Source organism: Pseudorasbora parva, chromosome 1 (genome assembly GCF_024679245.1).
Source record: "Pseudorasbora parva isolate DD20220531a chromosome 1, ASM2467924v1, whole genome shotgun sequence".
Taxonomy (NCBI): Eukaryota; Metazoa; Chordata; class Actinopteri; order Cypriniformes; family Gobionidae; genus Pseudorasbora; species Pseudorasbora parva.
Genome location: NC_090172.1, coordinates 6,360,692 through 6,383,564, shown reverse-complemented (window position 1 = coordinate 6,383,564; position 22,873 = coordinate 6,360,692). Strand labels below are relative to the sequence as shown.

Here is a 22,873-nt window from a genome sequence, read left to right as displayed (position 1 = left end):
CAAGTCAAACATTTGGCTTGGTTCAAAGGAGAGCGTGGCCAAGCCGACGGCCGCCCAGCGCACCGGCCCGCTCACCTCCTCACTTAAGTGAGCTGATTAAGGAGGATGCAGGCTTCTTAAGCACATTAAGACAGCGCAGATGTGATCTTCTGTGTGCTGAATGAGAATGGCCACGTCTAGTATTCTTCGGGGAGGAGAGCGAGAGCGTCCGCGCGGGCCCCGGGGCCCTTTAACCGCTGCTCTGCATATTCCACCGAGTCAGAGATGTGTTTGTGAATTATGCACTAATGGTGTATTAATAGTGATGTGAGGTGGGAGGTTGTGTGATGTTGTAATGAGGCTCTGCTCCGAGGGGTTACGTGGAGAGCGTTCCTCGTCTTAATCAGGCCAATCACACACAAGTGGCTGTTGAGCGGGCCTCGCGTTCAACGCGCCGCTAATGAGGTCGACGGTCTCCGGAGGCCCGCCGCTCTCAACTCTCCAGCCCCAGAAAAGTCACATTTACACATATCTCAGCAGCACAAGTGGTCCTTTGACCTTTCCAAATTAATTACAACAATCACTTCAATGGTTCGGGCTTAGCCAAATGGAATTACAATGGGATTGTTGTGATGTTTCAGCGTTTGGGTCGATTTCTGGACTTTTCACCGTCCTTACAAAACATTGTCCCTTATAGGTTTATGTCATTTCTTCCATCAATCGTTAGGAAATCACTTTATGTAAAGGCATGTTCTGGGTTAAGCACAATGTCTGGTTTGTCAACACAATTTAGGGGAATTTTGCCGATTACAGAAGGTAATAATTACAATTCAGCCCTCAGTTTGTAAATCAAATTTTGAAAAGTGTTCACTGCTCTTTGCACTTTTTAAAATACTAGTAGGAAATGCAACATTTATGTTATTAAATTTGAGTCGACTAGTCGCTGATAAAATCATGAACAAATAAGCCTGAACCTCGAGCTGAGAGTCGAATGCAGGTTCCCAGCAAGCAATAGCCATCATTTCACCGTCTCGGTTAACTTTAGACCCGATATAATCCGGCTATGAGTAACCCACTTCTAGCAAAATAGCCTTGAATTTGTATATTTTTGGAAATTGGAAACTTCTTATGAAGCACTCTCTCAGAGTATGCATTTATTTGTCCTTTTAACTGTTGGAAACAGCATCTTAAATGTGGTCTTCAAACATTTCTTAAACTATTGCGCCCTTTATAGGCCATGATCAGCGACTAGTCGATGTCAAGCTTAAAGCGTCATAGTCATAGGCATTAAATTTGACTAATTTCTAAAATATTAGGCTACAATAAGGTTAGTTAACGTTAACTATACCTAACAATGAGCTATATATGTTGTTACAATATTCATTAATGAATTTTTGCTAACTGACTAATGTAGATAACTGTTGCATCATATGTTGTTAGCAATATTTGATTGCTCAATCAAGTAACTGACCGATCAGAATCAATTATTCCAGCGAGTTATAATAAGTGGATTTATCAAACCTCGTTCAATGTACTGTTAGGGTTTGGGCGGATTGGGAAAAAGGCAACTGCTAAATGATATTATCTAACGATCCTAAAACAGTGTGGTCATTGTAAAAGATATTCTGTTGCTGTACTGTAGTAATTTACTGTAAACACTTTTCTAGTTTGTTTTAACCAACTGAGGGATCAGAGAGCGGCCATGATACTATATAACCTGGAATATTCACATATCTCATTTAAAACAAGAGGATGTCTTGTATCATGTTCCCTGTCTGCTGTAGTTAATCTGATAAGAGCTTTAAGACATGACCCATCGAAGTGTTAAAGCCACACCAACACATTTACAGTAGATCACAAAATGACAAATTACATTACAATCAAATGGAGAAACAGGTTCATGGATGTAAAAAGACATTTCAGTTCTGAACAGGTCATCATTAAAATTGTGTTAGCTAATGTGTGAGTGAGTGAGTGTGTCAGCGGCGTGTTCTCATACAGCTGAATGAAACATCTGCCGGCTGAGCCCAGCATTCAGGTTCCGTCTCTTCTACAATCGCATTAGCGTTCTTGCGCCCAGCCTGAGCGTGCTGCAAAGCTCCATGCTCCTTCATGAGCGACTGTGTGTGTGGGTACAACCTTATGTATGTGTGTGTGAGAGTAGGGGTGGGCAATAAAGACATTTTATCATCAAATCTCCTCAACTACCTAGATGCACAGAAAAAACAACAGGTGACCCTCAAATTCCTGTGTCACTCTGTAAGCCGAAGAAGCACATATTTTTTCACACATAAAAGAGCGTTTTCATAAATTTATAATACAATCACACAATGTGATCACAAAATATACCTGTGCAAACAATTCATTCAATGTTTGAAAAGTACATATTGGCTTTATAAGGTAAATCTTACTGAATACAGATATTTTCAATAGTTTACAGCTACAGTTTGGCCTTTTGGTTGTACAGTTTACTTTAGTGGTACATTTTATTATATATTTTTAATATACTTTTATCTATAAATTAACATAATTATATATATATATATATATATATATATATATATATATATATATATATATATATATATATATATATATATTAGAGCTGTCAATCTATTAAGAAATAACTAATTACTCACATATTTTCCTGTAATTAATAGGGATTAATAGCACCTAGCATTAAATTTTTTTACTTTTTAATATATTTTTATATTCTAATAATTTCACATTTAAACTCCAAATTGATTAATTTTAATTTAAGAGAACTTAAAACAATCTTCATATAAACCCATTATAATAAATGTCACATTTACCTTTATCTTTTTTTCTATTGGTTCAGTCAGACCAGGTCAGATTATTTTTATATATATATTTATATATATATATATATATATATATATATATATATATATATATATATATATATATATATATATATATATATATATATATGCCAAAATATGATGGGAAAAATGGATGCTACATTATTGCATTAAATATTTTTAACGCTTTAAACTGAAGTAAGAAAAATGCATCTCATGCGTTCATTTTGACAGCATTAAATAGTATATATAACATAATATGATATAATTTTTAAGAATACTTTTTTCCTTATATCACCCACCCCTAAATGTTCATTGTGTGTGCTGTAAGTTCTCTCTGCAGAAGCTCAGACAGCAGGCACATTCGACAGTACTGGCCTTCCCCTGTTTAGTGGCATGCTTGCGAGACCACGGATTCTCTTACCTGTTTCCGTGTCCTTGTCTTCCCAGTTCTGAGTTTTATGTATCTGGCAATCAGCTCATTCCGACCTAGGGAAAGACAAAAGATGAGATGTGTTAATGTAAAATGTGTGGAGATGTAATGCTATAAATTCAATTACCCTTATTAACGCAGAAACGTGTGGCCTTGAGTTCATATGTACGAGCCAAAATTTCTACCACCTCAATTGTCCCCACCATGTCAGCAACATGTAGCAATCTTTACCCCAGTGAATAAACAAACATGCCTAATTTAAATGAAAACTTGGCTGTGTTTGCGATTACCATAATAATAGCCCAACAAATCTACAGCTTTTCAATTTAATCTAATTTAATCCCAATTTCTTCAAAGCCTCATGTTATGAAAAGAAACAGATCCAGGCATTCATATGGTTACAGCACGTAATGACAGAGAACATATTCATTTAACACACTACTGTTCTCACTAAATAATAATTAAAGCATGGTTCTGTAGTGATCTCCAATTAATGGCAGCTCTACACATTCTTGCGCCCTCGGCACTGCTCTAATTACTGATGCAAGGCACAATGACCCCTGCTTAGCCTTTTCATATGTTAATAACATACCGCCACCCCAAAACTATTACACAAATTATAGGTAAGGAGCCACTCTAATTATGTGTCCAGCTGTAGCCAACGGTTGCCATAGAACCCTTGTTTTTTTGTTTTTTTATTCAGGGCCGTGTAATAAAACTAGCTTTTTAAGAACAATAAATGGTATTTTCAGCTAAATATAATTAGCATAAATAATGGCGAACATGTAAATATACACACACAAAGATACTGTATAGAGAGAGAGAGAGATGCAGAAAATCACACTATATTTATGTATGCAATTTGGAAGTTCTCTCCATTTTGAACTGGAACTCTGTAGCCCCAGTCACTTATTAATTTTTTGGGCTTTTGATGACCTGAACGCAGCAAGACTTAAACTCAAAATTGCCATATGAACCTTGCCCTTCTCAACATGTAGCTAACCTCCAGGCCATGGCTCCATCAAAGCACTTCCTAAAATTAAAGGTAGACTTGTCAAAAAATAAATAATAAAAAGATGATTTGATTTGAGTTGAGTTGAGTTGTCAGCAGATGTGTGCTGGGTGTGGAGTGGGGTGACTGGCCATGGCGGAGGCTGGGCTGAGGTCTGTTGTTTGTGAAACGGGCACACACTGAGATGGCGAAGCCGCATCTTCCACCTGCTGTGCGCTGGGCTCGCTGTGTTCAGGTGGGCTGGGTAATCTCCTGAGCTTCTGCTATTAGGCACACCTGTCGTGTGAAAGGGAATCTCTTTCTTGCTCACCTCCTCTCTCTTACGGACCAGTAATTTGCTTTTCTCTCGTGAGTTTTAAAACCAAGGGGAATCATAAAGAATGGATCGGACCTGTTGATATCAGGGTTTTTTTGTACAGCCATGTTTTTACAGAGCCCCGCACATGACATGCAGGAAAAATATGTATATCATGGCCACAAAAATAACAGTTTGTTCCCATGAGTTACTCATATCAGCAGGTTTTACTAAATCAATCACACAACTAATAATTATTTCCCTTGTTTTACTAAACCATGGTCATGTTGTAATAGTTTGTTCCCTCATTTTAGCGATTTACTAAAACAAGGGAACAAATGATTATATTGTGCACATAATATAGCAAAGCAAGGGAACAAATTATTATTGTGCACAAGATTTACACAAAAGGAGGGAATTCATTAGTAAATTGCGGCCAACTGGCCATGATTTTCTAAAACAAGAGAACTAATTAGTTTGTAGCTATATGTTATTTACTTTTTTTCCCCGCATGCCATGTGCAGGGCTCCATATGTTTTATCACTCAGTTTACTAAACAAATGATGCAAATGAGGTAATGACGCAAACACACAAACACAATTAACACTATTTGTATGCTGCCCGATCTTTCTGGGTCATTATGAGAAGGTGTTACAGACTAAAACAATCTCTTATATTTTACAGGGACTGTACCGCATCAAGCATTAATAGTCTATTTTAAATAAATAAAAAATGTGTGTCTACACAGCATAAGAATTATAAAACTCTGCTTCTTTAAATGTACATAAATGTACATACAATTCCATTCACTGCCTGTTTTTAGCATTAAGGTAATTGGATCAGACAAATAAGCTAGAGATGTGAATATTATAAGTTGCGAATTACAATAATAATAATTATAACAAGCATAATTTACATCAGGTGTTTCGCCGAAAAACAACACAGACTTCATTTAAATACTCAAACCTTGGGCCAGACTGGATTGCAGGTGATTAGTGAATAAGAAGATTTTTACTCTTGAATAACAGCACATAAAAAGGTTTATAAATTTGCCCTAAATTGTCTACAAAAACACTTTGCATAAAGTCGGGATTGTGACGAACATCCAATGGTAATGGATTATTGGAGGGGGGAAAAAAATAGGGAGGAGACTTGGCTCTATGTATTGGTTGTTGATAAGATTTATTATGTGCATTTAAAAAACTAGAAGATAGACAGCCAACTTTATCTATGAATTCATCATCAATGTCAAAATAAATTTAAAAAAGCCCCAATCAGGCAGTGAATGCTTTTAAGACCAAACTCTGAAATTACCGACCAAGCATGTACATGTGTTGCTAGCAATATGTGAGATGTCTAATAACTCCCTCTACAAAGACCTCGTCCTAACAGGTGTGCAGCGCTCCCCAACACAGCCTGAGGCCAATGAGAGTGCGATTCCAACATGCGTGCTTGATGCATGTGCGGGCTGAATGGACGGGCAGCTCTTTCTTCACTGATGCATTCTGTTAAGGCTATAACAACGGCGGGAGATCATGTGACCTCCAGGACAAATAAATAGCATCTGGGGATTTTCAGTTCCAGCCCACCTCCTCAGCATGCCAACACTGTAATCTCTCCCAGATGAAGCCAGGGCCTCGCCACTTTCAATAATTCACACACTGTGTACACATAACATGACAATAAGGGCATTCATGCAGACGCCTGATTCCTAGATCAAAGCTCACAAACGGCCAGCTGTAAGCATGCTTACTGCTGAATAATTCATTCTTTTCACCGCCTTGAAAAAAACCCTGCTCAGCGGGACTTGGCCAGCATGCTTTCTTTCCTGTGTTTGCCGTGCAAAACAACATTGGCAGAAAGAAACTGAGTCAAAATAAGAGGGTAAGGACACACAGGAGGTCCCACAACCCCAGGAGACAAGCTGCCCCCCCATGACATTAATAAGAGAATATATATATATATATATTTTTTTTAAGTAATATGTGTAACAGTTTTATTCTAAAAGAGGTTGAGCAGGTGCCCTGCATGTGGTTGGACTGTGGAACTCTGATTCTGGAACAATGCACATAAATTCCAGTGCAGAACTTTAATTTAAATTATTAATAATTCTGGTTACTGAAAAGCAGGGCTGCACAAATTTGCCAAAGAAAATCATATCGTTCTTGTTTTGTAATTTGGCAAATCAATGAGAACATCTATGAATAATAATAATAATACAATAGTTTTTTAACAGTATATATTACATTGCATACATATAATATTGCAATACAAATTGTACAGTTTTGGGCTGTTTGAGTTAATTCAGTCAAAAGTTTTAATGCACTTTTAAAAATCTGGTGAGATGCTGCAAAACATTTTTGAAATAACATAACTGAATCTGGCATTTTTTGCTTTGTGTAAAAAGGTCCATTTGAATGCACCACTTGGATTTAAAGTTTTGTCCATGGCGGATATTCATGGTGAATAGGAAGGATGTGAACTCTTGAAAGAGTTCTCCAGTTGTCAGTCAAAACAGTAGGGGAAGGATTAGGTATTTATGGCCTGACTAAAAAGCAGAGCACCGAGCGAGAAGGAAACCATCCTCTCGAGGAAAAGCCTTCCCTTAATTTCAAAGACAGCAGAGTCCATATCAATAGCTCCTAAAACAGCAGAAGCCGCTCAGTGGGGCCTGCCGGCACCCCTCTTTCTAGGATTGTCCCCCAGCTGACTCTTCATTCAATTAGGAATGCATCTCCGCCCTTTGCGCCAACTCCCTCAGAGGAAAGAGGAGCGGACTCCCTCCCCGCTCCCTACTGAGAGCTGTCAGCACTCCCACCTCAATTTAGACACTAACTCATCCTCCCCTGCTCAGACTCCTCAGATATGCACTGACAGACTCTGGCCATTGAAGGCTTTCACTAAATAGGGTGTGTCTTTGATAGCTGCACAGTCTGGAGCTGAGGTGTGACTGTAGCTGGACGTTAACTAAGCCAGAGAACAATTAAAAGTCTTGGTACAAGAGTTCACCCTCTTAATACATTCATCCAGCCCTTGGTTCCTGCATCCCCTTCTTGAACTGATGAGGTTTGCACAGCTGCTGCATTACCCGTTACTCCCCCACGACTCCCCACTGCAGCCCACTTTACTACACATTCACTCTCACCTCACAATGCGGCATCACCCTTTTATAATTTGGATGAGATTTCATTTCCTCAACTGAGCTGTTCTCAAACAGCTTAGAACAACAAGCATTTCCTCAGTGTTTTATAGCTGTTTCTTAGTGTTGCCGAAACACCCTAGCAGCAGTGAACTTTCAAACTACCAGTAACCATTAATGTGTCAAGAATCAATATCTTAGCCCACAATGACATCGAGATGGTCCTCAATGCAGAACATGAGATCCAGGGATGGACACCACTTTATATACTTTAATATATTACTTTGTTATATTACTGCAACAACTGAGTCGCAAACTTCACGTAATTGTAAAAATTGAGCAGTTGAACTCAATTTGAACAGTTGTAAACCCACCAGTGCTCTTCTTCCAGAAGGGAGTTTGGTTTCATGGCATTTGTTTCCAGGTGGACCTCTAAAGAATGTGACACACACATCTCCCGGACATCCTGTAGAAGTCCAACCACTAGATGACAACTTCAAAAATCCTGAAGTGTTTTCAGTAAGTGTGCAATATGCATCTGGTGGTCAACCAATGGCCTGTGGGCGTGACATCTGAGGCTGAGACAACATCTACCTCAAATCTACCCAAACTCCACCACCTGGATCTGGATTCAACCCCATCACCTGAATCTCGTGTTGTGCAGTTGGGAGCTAGTGACATCCCTCACCTTGAACGCGCCTTGTACATTGTTTAATTTGCGTAATTACACAGATTAGTGCTGGGACTTTGGACCATAAATCTCTGCTAAACAAACTAGTTGGTCCAAGCTGGTCGTTTATCCTCATAAGATGGTCCAAGCTGGTCGTTTATCCACATAAGATGGTCCAAGCTGGTTGGTCCAGCTGGCTACGGCCAAATTAGACCACCAAAATTCAGGCAAAAAAATTCCCCTTGATCACCTTAAGCAGGTAACAACAGGTCCAACCCAGCACTTTAAAGTCATTATCTAGTAGATCAATTGGACCAAATGTTAGCTTGACCATCTTGGTCAAGCTAGTTAGAGCTGGTAGACCACATTGGACCCGCTACAATGCTCCTGACTGACTGCCTTAAACTGATATGACCTGATTTCTTCAACAGGGTGAAGCAACAAGTGGCATCTCCCTCCTCCTTGCAGTTTGACTTTGATAAAACCATCATCATCAGCCCTTACATTAGTACCCCTGTGCCCTTCAAAGCACTCTGCAGAAGTTTCAAGCTTGTCTAAATGATTGATTAACTGGACTGTCAACTGTTGAAACTGGTTTTGACCTGGTAGATCAAATTGATCAAGCTGGTGGACCACCTTGAAACAGCAACAAATCAGTTTGCATGTCCTAGAAATTGAGCTTTAGTTGTGAATTCTTCTTAAAGGTCTAACTCAGATAAAACCATCATCACCAGCCCTAACATACAGCTTTCTCTCAGACCAACAGCAAGATCAATCTGGTCAAGATGATTGATTAACTAACTGGACTACCAACTAACCATCTTGATCAAGCTGTTTTAAGCTGGTAGACCACCTTGGAATAGCCACAAAAAAAAAAAAAAAAACAGCTGTCCCAAAAATGAGTTTGAACACCTTAAGGTGGTATGAGCTCTTCTATTTTTTTTCTAGCAACACGTGGCAGTGTCCTCCTCCTTAAAGGTCTAACTGGGATGAAACCATCAACACCAGCCCTTCCATTAGCATCCTCTCAGCCCCTCACAGATAGCACTCCACAGGAGCCAAAGAGCCTCTGCAGCAGGAGTGTGTTATATCATTTAAAAAGACAGCATAAAATTGCCATTGATTCCACACTGAGGGGGTGAAGCAAATAAAGCCCCATCATCCTTCCTGCCAGCATGTCATAGCAAAGATGATTTAATCAAAGCAAAATCCTGCAGCTCGGCTCAGACCCCATGCCATAAACATTGTCCTCATTTATAGTTATAGCATATTAAAGCCTTTTAATGGCTTTGGTTATGTTCTTTGATTGCTAAAAACACATCACATTTTTTTCTCAGAGCATTTTAAAGCACTCATTTCCTGCTGTACCACATTTGTTTAACGCAGGCCTGACCGCACTCACATCTGGTCAGTTGGACAACGATGAAGTCAGTGGATGCTGGACCGTGGCCATACAGTCATTCAGCAGTGAGCGATTTCTCACATAAATGCTCACTTCAATGGCTTCACCCCATCCAAATCTAGCAATAATCCTCAGTAGGCCACAAGTTTAAACTGACAGCAGAAAGGGACTAAAATACTAAGTTTGATTGTTCTTAACATTCATTCCAATGAGATTTCAAACATGTGCAATAACAACATTCTACTTGACCACTTCTGTTCTTTTCAAAAAAATAATAAATAAATTGAACATTGACACTTTTACACTCGAACCAAATGAATCATACAAGTGGGCAATATTACCAAATCTACTGCTAGTTAAAATACACATTACCCAAGGGGGAAGTACATTTGAAGAAAGATATTTTTGGTTGCTGTTAATTAGGGGTAGTGTAGTTATCGAGTAGTACTTCTGTCACTATGGACAATATATCATAAAAGCATGAATTCTTTGGGGTTGATATTCCCCCGGTGAGACCTGTGGAGACAGCAACCCTTCTCCTGTGTGCAGTACAAGACACAATACCCCTGCTTCCCTGTCACGCGTGATAGATGACTCGAGGGTCTCCGGCTTCCATTAGCATCACAATAGACTAAACCAACAATATGGAGGCATTCACTCCAAGGGTCCCTGGCTTGGCTGGGCTGGGGGAAGGGCCAGAGAGGGGCAAAGGGAGGCAAGCAGGAAGCCTTTTACTCCCACGAACAACAGCATTCAAGGAACACTGCTTGCTAGGAGGGAAACCCACATAGACAGGAGACAAAGAGCAAGATTGGTGCATTGGAAGTTGAGCAGGTGACACAGAACTAGATTCAAGTGTGCAACATGAGGCACAAAAAGGGATGAGGTTCAAGCAAAAGTTTATCCAGATTTTCAACATTGTGACTTATTTCAACATTCACAACTGAATATCTTACTTCAAAATAATAGTGCAAACAAACTACAAAACCTATTGACTATTCAATTCTTAGATTAGTAAATGTGACAATATATTAGAACTTCAAGGAAGTATCCAAATATCCAAGGAACTAAATATTACAAGAGAAAGTGCCTAACCTTAATCTAGCTACTGAAGTCCATTTAGAAAGATTGTTATAAACATCTGGATCATTCAAACCAGTCATAAGGGGGTTATTTTTTCTTCTTTACAGAGTCATATGTTACTTCACTATGTCAAAGTTTCTTTACTGCCATTGTGGTTCCATGAAGAAGTGGTTCGACATTGGTTTTCAACTAAAATCTGAAAACTTGTGTTTTGGCCATTCTTTTACACTACATTGGCATTTTGGGGGCTTGAAAATGCTTACTTTTAAAAAACGGATTTCAAAGTGCAAGTTTTTAAAAATCATACCCTTATTGTCCCCGTGTAAACTATAAAAAACGTGCTGAGTTTTTTTTTTATAAAGTGGTATCGCCAACTACTGGCCTGGCAGCAGAATATAGCGTTTTAACAATTTTCGCGGATCCATCGTCATCTGTTCGTAAAAAACGTAGGAAAATATTTTTCATTTTTGAGTACATCATTGTCATCTAAACGTACTCCGTCTCTTAAAAGTCTGTCTTATCTGACGCACCCATCTAAGGACTTTGGCTGTGTCCGAAAATCATCACTTATACCCTCATTCACTATTCCCTACATTACTCCACTAATATAATCCACTAGAAGAGTGAATGAATGAGTGAATGAATGAGTGAGTGAATTCGCACACTAAGCGCAGCAGAAGTGCTGCCATTTTAGCATAGTTTAATAATTATTTGAAACTTAGCAAACTGCCAGCTCCAGCAGTAAAATGAAAATTTTTATTTTTAACTTTGTCATGGAACCTATGTATTTCTTAATTCAAGTAATTTAAAAATCAATTCAAAATGATTTTATACCTGTATGACAGTATGCTGTACCCACATTGGACCAGTGGTTTGGAAAATGGATAGATTGGTGATTCAGCCGGCGAGACTGGGGTACTCCAGTACCAGGGTTGGAGAACACTGCCTTGAAGAACATTTTACATTAATTGTACAAAATGTCCTTTGTAAGTTTCTTGAGATTTTAAAAATGTTCTTCACACTTTCCTTTAAGTACTTTTTAATGAGTGGCTCTTTGAGAAACCCCTCCAAAATCTTGGTTTATTCAAGCACCTTTAATTTAACCAAATTCGACATGTGCTTAGCAATACCCTGGCCTTTTAAGGTCAAAACACTGGCCTCTCACCCACCCTTTGACCCGAACAAGTTTAGAGTTCAAGATCATGCGTTTTGAACTGTGACCTAATGAGTGTGTGTGCGTGTGTCTGGGGTTGGGTCATTCTGCCGGGTCCCCTGTGCCATCTGTCACCTGCTGAGAAAGCAAGACCTCACTCACACACACAATCACACACATCACCCACTTACCACACTCAGAAAGCCCCTTCATGGGCGAATGGAACAAGAAACAAGCTTTTATTAGCACGTCATGTCCATGTATTAGTGTTGTGTGGTAAGGTAAGATTCAGTTTTATGCTCAGATTTGAACGAACGACCAACCCAAATGAATAAAAAAATGCAAGCGAATTATTTTAGCCTGCTGTACAATAAAACGGATAAATTAATCCTCTAGACTTGGATTAAACAAGGGACTCAGGACTAAATATTATGGAGACTTGCGGGAGGGTTGTTTGACTTGGTCTTTGACACCACCAAGCAATCACAAAGAACACCCTAGCAAATGAATACGTAAGACCCAGTATGCTTCATTTTTTGTGTTCAGCTCTGTTTCAAGCATAATCGAGTGTGCCAGACTTTCAAAGCATACTCCATTGCATTTGAACAGACGCATTGAATCTGAAGAACCTCTTTTTCAAGCGCTCAGAATACTTGCACAGGCACTGGTGTGACACACAAATCAAGCTGTACGATAATGACGTGTGGAAATTTGGTCATATGTACTGTCCGCGAACCGGAGTGTAAAGTGGACACGGGAAGCATAATATACATAATAAACTTAATATACTTTCTCATCATCATGAAGGTGTCACTGTCAAGCAAAAATCAGGAGCATAGGAGCATCAGGTAGATGGAAGTACTTCTCCTGATATCCAAACTGTGCACAGTTTTAGAGCTCAAAAGCAAGACTGACATATAAGACACACATATAATTAATCGCACAAAAATACTGAGAAATCCTCTTAACGCACCAGAATATACCTTTATGGTGGAGCATTTAAACCCATCTTATAAGGGGTATTCATTCTGGCAATAATGCACAACATCACAAAAACATCATCAGGACACAGGTACGCTGGTGGTACGTCTTTAATCTTTCAGGTACTCTATTAAATCTAATCTTCACAGGCTTTCATTTACTCCAATCCGCACTTGAGCCAAGGATATCTGGCTTTGTCTCAGCCTTCATATCTATATGCCTATATTTCATGAGCTGATTCTCAAAGCACATCAAAATCGTTAAAAGCATTTAACCTTAATGTACAAAAAGCAGCTTCTGTCTGAGCCAGTCACTTATCAGAAGCTCATGGGTGACAGTGAATGAGGATGGATTAGTGCGCACCCTCACAAGATTGTAACACACGACCGCCTTCAATAGCCACACTTTTTTTGTGGTCTGCAAATGACAAACAAACAGGCCTGAAAACTGCTTCATGTTTCTTGTTCAGCTATTACGTCTTCTTGAAAATTTCCCCCACTCCATCACTGTCATGCAATGCTCTGCCGATCTGAAGTGCGTGGGATTTGGGTATGGAGCCAGGATCTACAAGCAAACCTTGGTAATAGGCCATCACTTCCATTCAAAATACTGCCTGACCACATCTGAGAACGTCTATAACTAGCCTAATTTATCAAGGATTAAAGTAACCTTGGCCTTCTTTAAAAAAAAAAGAAAAAAAAAGTTCACAGTAACCGATACATTTTTGTGGTGAAATGCATTTTTAGCTAAATACTTAGATGGATATGTTGGCCATTATGGTCAATACTTTACTATTTTTAGATGTCTATAACTTGGCCAATTAAAATAAAATAAAAAATGTTCAGTGAACACTTCAGTGAGTCTCAACATTGTCAATAGAATGTGTATATATATTATCCGCATTTATTCCATATTGGATATTTAATGGTTTTTGGCTATTGTGTACGGTTTAGATTCCTTTTGTGCTCATTTAGCAAAATGGGTAGTGAATGGTTAAATGGGAAGTGATTGATTATTCCAAAGATTTAACAGTAAGATCTCTCTAGAAGAGCTCAGAGTGTGTTCCTGTGCTGAGCTGTTTGTGTTTGTATTAAAAAATGAGTTAAGCTTATAATTAATGTTGCTTTGAAATGTGCAGTAAATTCTTTTAGACCACACAAACAAACTCCCAAACTAATAATTAAGATCCATTGGTTATAACTCACTACACTTTTATTGTGTATGTTTTTCAGGTTTTTATAATTAGACTTTCAGAGGTCTCTCTATTAATATGAAACCTTTCATATTAATACTTTCAGGATATTTTGTTTTAACTAATTTGTGACCACGGACCACATACCAGTCATAAGGGTACTTTTTTTTATTGAGATTTATACATTATCTAAAAGATGATAAATATGATAAATATAAATATGCTTTCCATTGATGTATGGTTTGTTAGGATAGGACAGTATTTGGTTGAGATACAACTATGAATAATCCTATGAAAATCTGGAATCTGAGGGTGCAAAAAAATCTTAATACTGAGCAAATCACCTTTAAAGTTTTCCAAATGAAGTTCTTAACAACACATATTACTACAAATAATATTTTTTGATATATTTACAGTAGGAAATTTACAACACATCTTCAAGGAACTTTATCTTTCTCATAAGGTTGAGAAACCTTACAAAATAAATAAATAAGTTGTTAAATAGTTATTTACAAAATAATATTGAAATTGATAGCCCACTAGTTGTTTATATTTCCAACATCTAATTTTTACTCGCATAAAGGTCTGATTTTATAATTGAGTGATTTGTGGGTGTCTTACCAATCCAACGACCAAGTAATTACAAAGAACTAGTTGGAAACAACGCTTCATTTACAAAACTGAACATCACCAGTTCAAAGGGCACGGGAAATCAGTCAGCATGACTCAAGAATACAATTTAGTAATGCAGTATTTAACACTGACTAATAGACGATCAGTCTTAAAACAAGTACAGCGACATGACAGCCAATCAATTAATTCCTCATAATACTGCCTTTAAATATAATAAATACCACTTTAAAAATCAATTGAAAGTGTACGGACACTAAATGAGATCGATAAGTAGCTCCTGGTGACCTGAGAGAAGTCTGAAAGCGCTGGTCGCGGGCTCTGGGTCACGAGTCAGAAACCACATCAGGATTAACGGTGGGCATCCATTGTGGGAACAGACGATTCCCCAGCAGAAATCTGTGGGTCGCAACCTCCGAGACAGAGAGGATTACGCCAGACGACCCCTCGTAAATCCTGGCGGCGAGGCGGCAGGTAAGGAGGAAGAGAAGGCCTGGGCGTCTTTCCTCTATTTTAGTCCTCCGTGTTTACCAGCAGCCAGACTCCCGCCCTCCCTCCTAGGGTCTGTCTGTGCTCCCAAAGGACCAATTATTACAGCAAGTCCTCCACTGAATCACTCTATCAATTAGGAGGTGGTGAGTACATCATCACATATATTACTGCTGAGGCAGGCCTGGCTGTGGGGGCTAGGAGAGAGAGCGAGAAAGAGATGGATGGATGGATGGATGGATGGATGGATGGATGGATGGATGGATGGATGGATGGATGGATGGATGGATGGATGGATGGATGGATGGATGGATGGATGGATGGATGGATGGATTCCGTCGCTTTTTCTGACGGAAAAGATGGATGGATGGATGGATGGATGGATGGATAGATGGATGGATGGATGGATGGATGGATGGATGGATGGATGGATGGATGGATGGATGGATGGATGGATGGACAGCGCACCGAAATGCTAGAGTCGGTCTCTGTCATCGGGGCTCCTCGGAGGTGCGGGCCAACTCCACCTCCGGCCCTGCGGATGTGTGAACACACTGATGGCTGGCACCTCCCAGCAAGTGCACGTTCAGAGCAAGAAAGAGGGTTAAATCAATATTTTCAATCTCTCAGGATCAATCCCACATCTGAACATGAAGAGAAACCTGTTAGCAGTCACCAATATGTGTAAATGAAAAGCCAAACTTCTTGACCTTGATGGTCCTCGTTTTTAAGTTCCCTGCTCCATCTCCTGCAATGCGACAAACTCAACTAAAATGTTTCAAGTGAATTGTAACACCACCTTTTGATCATTCTAATCATCAAATCATTCATTACCATATAAAAATACTAGATAAAGTGTTTGACCAAAATAAAAATTATTTAATAACCATTTAGCAAAGCTTCTGAAATTATTAAAAAAAATCTAATGAGGGCATTTAATATTTTTAATTATTTAATCTCAATCAAATAATATAGTGAATAAATAATATAGTATAAATGAATTACACATTAATATATTAAAATATTATTTAATTACATATCATTATAAAAACAGTATGTTGAATTTATTTTAGTATTTTTCAGACAGACACTTATCGTTTTGCTTCAGAAGACAATGATTCATCACTAGGACTGTATGAATTTCCATTGTGATGTTTTGAGGCACTTATCGACCTGAAACAATTTATTGATTGATAATAAAATATATTAAACATATTATTGGTTGATATTATTGTTGCTCAACACTTGGTTGTCATCGGAAAAGTCATTTCAAGGAAAAGTTATAACATTTGAACAATAATATGGTGTGCACAATAAGACCGGGAACATTTATTAAGATGATAAATATGGTTCATTTTGATTTCAAGAATCATACTGATTCATCACTACTAATAATATACTACCATACTACTCTTACTATGTCTGCACTAAACAGTGTGCTAAGAACATGAGATGCCTTTTCTAAAAAAGTGCAGTATGCAACAGGACACACTTCATGGAATATTGTATTCCACAATGCAAAGCGCTTTTGACTACACATGTCTAATGTGGCAAATTAATCCAAAGTTATTACAATTTTAATATCCTCTTTTTTGACTCATTATTATCATACAGGTACACTAGTATGCCGTTACGAGAATAGCCACAATGTGTGTTAACCAATGCATGCTGCTGCTTCTTTAAATTGAGCAGAATGTCCAGCTTTGCTCAGACAAATGAAGCCAATTGAGGAGGTGAAATATGAGACCAGCCGAAGCCTGCCGGATCCGCTCTTTAACAGTGAAGACGGCTCACACGATCACCACAAATCTCTGCAGTCATGTCCAAAAAATGCAATTTAAATATGTTGAGCTGGTACATTTATTTATACCTTAATTATTGTTATGATGTTAAACCTAATAAGGATAGAGTGAAAAAGAGCTAAATGGTGACTGACCTGTAATTGAAAACAAAAATTAGACCATTGGATTTAAGTGAATTTCTGACATTCCAGGCTTATTCTTCTTATTCTTGTATCATTCAGAAGAATCACAGTGATTTTCTTCCACACAAGAAGAAATTGCAAAAAAATTGACCACTGCCTTTTACATGCCCTCATGGTCTTCAACTTCAAAACAAGCTCTTTGTGCAATCGGAGAAGCTGTCAATAGTATCATGTCACACCGTGGTCAACAAATAGCAAATATGAAATGCCTTGAGCGTTTTGCTTTCAGACATGGCCAGCCAGGCATGGGATAGACTAGACAACCCAAAGCACTTCTTTTAACCCGACGGCACTGGAGAATGTCTTGACCAGTGGGGACATGCAGCATGAGACCCCAGGGTCTTTTAAACAACTCAGAAGGTCAACAAAGGGGCACGTCCTAACCACGAACACTAGAGATAAGTGAAGAAATCTGAAACCTCCATTGAAAATCAGCACGGGTCAATACAAACAAAATTATGTTGGGTTCTCTGACAGGTCCATATGTTTACAATGTCTGGCTCCAAAAGAACGAGAAATTCCTCTTTATTCGTTGTTAGCACAAAACATCAGGTGCTGACAAGCCCTAACAAGGCCGTCAAGACTGAGCTTTGTTAAGTGTGACACGACCAGGAGGCGTAAGATAAAGTCCACATCATCCATCACTCAGAGAACACGGCTAAACAGCCTCTGATCCGACTGCTTTTGTGTTTTCGGGATCAAACACATGCATATTTTTGTCACTGCACTGCAAAGCCCCTCTTTCTTATTTTGCAGTCTGACGAATGGCAATAATATGAGTTTTAGGGCACACAATCGATGATAATTCAATATGCTTTGTTAGAAACCACTCCAAATATTTCAGCAAAAATAAAAATATCCCACAAGTCACAGTTCATTTGCTGGTTTGAAGTATCCATACAGAAAATCAATGCAGCTGTTCTCCTCAGGAACACCTTATTCGGAGCACGGCATTCAGACGATTTTTACGCAAATAAGCCTGCAGCAAAAAAAAAAAAAAAAACAGACTATCATCATACAGTTTTGAGCAAAGGCCGCACCCCGTAAGAACAGCCCTGGTGGTATTTCTGGCTTGTTTTGCAGTAAAACGTAATCGTTTTGTAATCAAAAAATGTGCTTCTCGCAGGTGTAAAACCACCGCGGCGTGTCAAAGCTACAATTACGTGCAAACAAAAGCGAGGGATTATATTGGAGGTTTGTGTTAGACTAAAGTTCTCCAGACTCCATTCTGAGCGAATGCAGAAAGCAGGGACCTGAGCGGATCCCAGAATTCCTCATTATCCTCACAGCGGGTAGCTAGGGTGCGCCAGCGGTGCGAGCGCGAAGCGGGCCGCCGCTGAGGCAGGTCTGGGAACAGCGCTCTGGCAGCCCCACGGGGGAGGCCAGGCTCGCTCATTAGGCCTAAATGATCCACGGCAGCCCTGCAAACCAAGTGCCACTTAGTGCCCATCGGAGACGCCAGTCCGGCCTTGATGAGATTGCTGAGCACACTGCATATCTATAATAACACGGTGAACAAAAAAGGCCTCACGATGGTGCCGGTAACTCGGGCAAATGGGTCCAGTAAACGTTTGGCCGATAACGTGGCAGCGCGCTCCCCGAAAATGTCTTTCATCCTTTGGTCAGCATTGAAATGACACAATATGATAAATGTTTGCCACCTTCAAAGCAAACAGATGCACTGTGGGAACCGCTCCGTTGGCGAAAAACTGTTATCAGCAAGTACGACTGTGACTAAAAGCAGCTTGTTGCTCCTGAGACAGATGGTCATTTCACAAGTAATAATTACAGCAGCCTCATGCATTCTCACGTTCCTATCACATTGTGAGATTTACACTGCTTTATGGTAATAATCTGACTGATTATACTAATAAATGTCATGGAAACTTTCCCAACACGCATGTCTGAAATCCAGCGCATGGTGACAGGAATTAACAGAGAACCATAATCATCTAAATATCCTTAAAGCAAGATGTATTGTTGTTTACCTCTATTTGGCGTTTTATGTTTTAAGAAGAACCAAATTCATCAAATTCATATCTCAAAAATGCGGTTTGGAATCGCTGATGTTTCTGACGTCACAAACTACCTTGTAACCAATCACGGCACACTGTGGGCGGGCTTTAGCGTATCATTAACTATTCTTTGAACCAGGAGAGTCTCAAAAGAATGCCAGGTTAAAGGATTAGTTCACTTCAAAATGAAAATGTTCTGATATTTTACTCAACCCCATCTCAACCAATTCAGTCGAAAAGAAATTACGTTTTTTTTTTTTAGAAAAACATTCCTGGATTTTATCTTTTTAACATATTACCGTTGTGTCTGATGTTTTTAAGTGTGATACCATTGTGCAGCGTTTACTACAGTAACTTGAGTTAAAGTTGAGCGAGTGGATCTCCGAGATCAGGGGGTGGAAGTTGCATTCAAGCTATTTTAAGGCATGAAGACATTTTTTTTTTTCAAAGGACAAAACATGAGGGATACAATTATTGACGGGGGGAGGGGGGGCTTTAAGACTTGAGCATAAATCTTAAACTATTTTTCTTATTTATTTAAATTGCCTTGTTTTGAGGATTTTTTTTGTATTAACTTGTAACACTCAGCCTGATAAAGGCTGTTTACACAACTATCACGGTACGTTAATCCTTTTCTTAAAAGGTGCTCAAATAAACTTTTCACAACATCCACTTAGATAATAAACCAAAGTGTTTTGAATCAGCAACCCCAAACCCAATAAACAAATATATATGTATACAATATTAACAATTTTCTTTATCAGAAAACAAAACAAACAATGTTTTATTGCAGTGAATCTTTAAGAACGTTTCATCCAAAAATGAAGAAAATTCTGTCATAAATTGCTCACCCTCGTGTTTTCCCATAATTTTGCTACTAACACAAAAGAGGATACTTTGAAGAATGTTGGTAACCAAACCATTGTGCGGACAAACGTCTCGGTTACGTATGTAACCCTCGTTCCCTGAAGGAGGGAACGGAGACGTACGTCAGAACTGAACCGACGAATGGGATCTTACTTTAGAGACCAATCCTACTTCGAGCATCTAACAACGAGCCAATGAAATTTGGCATGCGATCACGCATTCCACGCTCCGCCCCGCAGCGCGGGTATAAATAGGAAGTGGAATGGTAGATCAGCGCTTTTTCTGCTGAGGAGCCGAAAGGTGACCGGACTCCCAGCGGAAGCACAGCATCTGGCGACGGGACGTACGTCTCCGTTCCCTCCTTCAGGGAACGAGGGTTACATACGTAACCGAGACGTTCCCTTTCAGTCGGTCACGTTCGACGTACGTCAGAACTGAACCGACGAATGGGATCCCTTATGGAAAACGCCAGGATGCTGGCCCTTCCAGCGTCCTGCTTGAGCGCACTGCACCGTCTAGTATGGTACGGAAGTCAGGGCTCCAAGCAGGGAGTACAGTCACTGCTGTTTCTGCAAGACCCACTCAGAATGACTATTGGATAACGCTGGGAAAGCGTGCCTACCTCGAGAGAGAGAGGGTACGCTGCGGGGCCACGTCCTTCAGGGAAGGAGAGGTGGCAGAATACACATAAGGACTAACCTGGCAGGGTAGTGCAACATATGGCAGTCTCTGGGGTGGTTCCAGCCTGATTGAAGGGGGGAAAGAACACGCCCAGAGACGACAGAGCGGGCTCTGTCGAGGGAAAGACACGGGGCTAGCCCGAAGGGTAGCTGGAACCGTGGAAGAATACACATATGGGGTTGCCGTGAGGGAACCGCTACATATGGGACCCAGCCTACAGCCACGTTTCACAAGCATACGGGTGCAGGCCTGGCGTCAGACGGTCCGCAACGTCTGACACCGGAGGGGTGACGGAGGAGCTCGACAGGGTTAGCCGGTTTCCCGGGGAACACAACTGGAGACAATAGACGCACGTATCCGGCCCAGAGGGCGGGAGTGGCGTTTCGCAAGCCGACACTTAGAACGGGCACTTAGCGCTCCTGGCCCCTGGGGGCGAGGATGCGGGAAGATACCGGCTCTACACGTAAGCTATAGAATCTAGCCAACGTGTTAGGTGTCGCCCAGCCCGCAGCTCTACATATGTCTGTCAGCGAGGCGCCTTGAGCCAGCGCCCAGGAAGAAGCAACACTCCGAGTGGAGTGAGCTCTTACACCGAACGGGCAAGGCACGTCTTGGGACTGGTAGGCCAAGACTATAGCATCCACTATCCAGTGGGCTAACCTCTGCTTGGAGACAGCCTTTCCCTTCTGCTGGCCTCCGTAACAGACGAAGAGTTGCTCTGAGGTCCGAAGGCTTTGGGTCCGGTCAACGTAAGCGCGAAGAGCGCGGACCGGACACAGCAAAGCCAGGGCTGGGTCTGCCTCCTCCGAAGGCAGCGCTTGCAGGTTCACCACCTGATCCCGGAAGGGAGTGGTAGGAACCTTGGGCACATATCCGGGCCGGGGTCTCAGGACAACGTGAGAGTTACCCGGCCCGAACTCTAGGCACGATTCGTTGACCGAAAGTGCATGCAGGTCCCCTACCCTCTTGATCGAGGCCAATGCCGTCAGGAGCACTGTCTTCATTGACAAGATTTTCAACTCACAAGACGCCAAAGGCTCGAAGGGAGGGCTCTGAAGTGCTCGGAGCACTAGAGCTAAGTCCCAAGAGGGTATCGAGGATGGACGAGGAGGATTTAGTCTCCTCGCACCTCTGAGGAACCTGACGATTAGGTCGTGCTTCCCCACGGACTTACCTTCTACTACATCATGGTACGCTGCTATTGCTGCAGCATATACCTTGAGGGTGGAGGGAGACAGCCTTCTCTCCAACCCATTCTTGCAGGAAGGAAAGCACGACACTGATCGAACACCTTCGGGGGTCTTCCCGGCGGGAAGCGCACCACTCAACGAACAGGTTCCACTTCAGAGCATAGAGGCGCCTCGTAGAGGGGGCTCTAGCTGAAGCGATGGTATCTACGACAGCTTGTGGTAGTCCATCTAGAACCTCCGCGTCCCGTCCAGGGACCAGACATGAAGATTCCAGAGGTCTGGACGCGGGTGCCATAACGTGCCCCGTCCCTGAGAAAGAAGGTCCTTCCTCAGGGGAATCGGCCAAGGAGGGGCTGTCGCGAGGAGTGTGAGTTCTGGGAACCAGGTCCGGTTGGGCCAATACGGCGCAACTAACAAGACCTGCTCCTCGTCCTCCCTGACCTTGCACAGAGTCTGTGCAAGAAGGCTCACTGGGGGAAACGCATACTTGCGTAGGTCCCGGGGCCAGCTGTGCGCCAGTGCATCTGTGCCGAGGGTACCCCCGGTTAGGGAATAGTACCACTGGCAATGGGTCGAGTCCGGAGAGGCAAACAGGTCGACCTGTGCGGCCCCGAACTGGTCCCATATCAGCTGGACCGCCTGGGGGTGGAGTCGCCACTCTCCCGGAGGTGTCGGCTGACGAGAGAGCTCGTCGGCTGTCTGGTTCAGCACACCAGGGACATGAATGGCCCGAAGCGACCTCAGCTGCTTCTGACTCCACAGGAGGAGGTGGCGGGCGAGTTGGAGCAGACGACGGGAGCGTAGACCACCCTGACGGTTGATGTACGCAACGGCCGTGGTGCTGTCCGTACGGACC

At 41.1% G+C, this 22,873-nt stretch overlaps 1 protein-coding gene across 6 annotated transcripts in view; it reads right to left on the bottom strand.

The window, feature by feature from the left end:
* tead1b (TEA domain family member 1b) overlaps positions 1 to 22,873 on the bottom strand; it is an 81,499-nt gene that overhangs the window by 19,889 nt on the left and 38,737 nt on the right. For all 6 annotated transcript variants that reach the window (XM_067459910.1, XM_067460086.1, XM_067460253.1 and 3 more), the window contains exon 4: positions 3,226 to 3,290. In XM_067459910.1, coding sequence (XP_067316011.1) covers positions 3,226 to 3,290 — 65 coding nt within the window. The remainder of the gene's footprint in view (positions 1 to 3,225; positions 3,291 to 22,873) is intronic.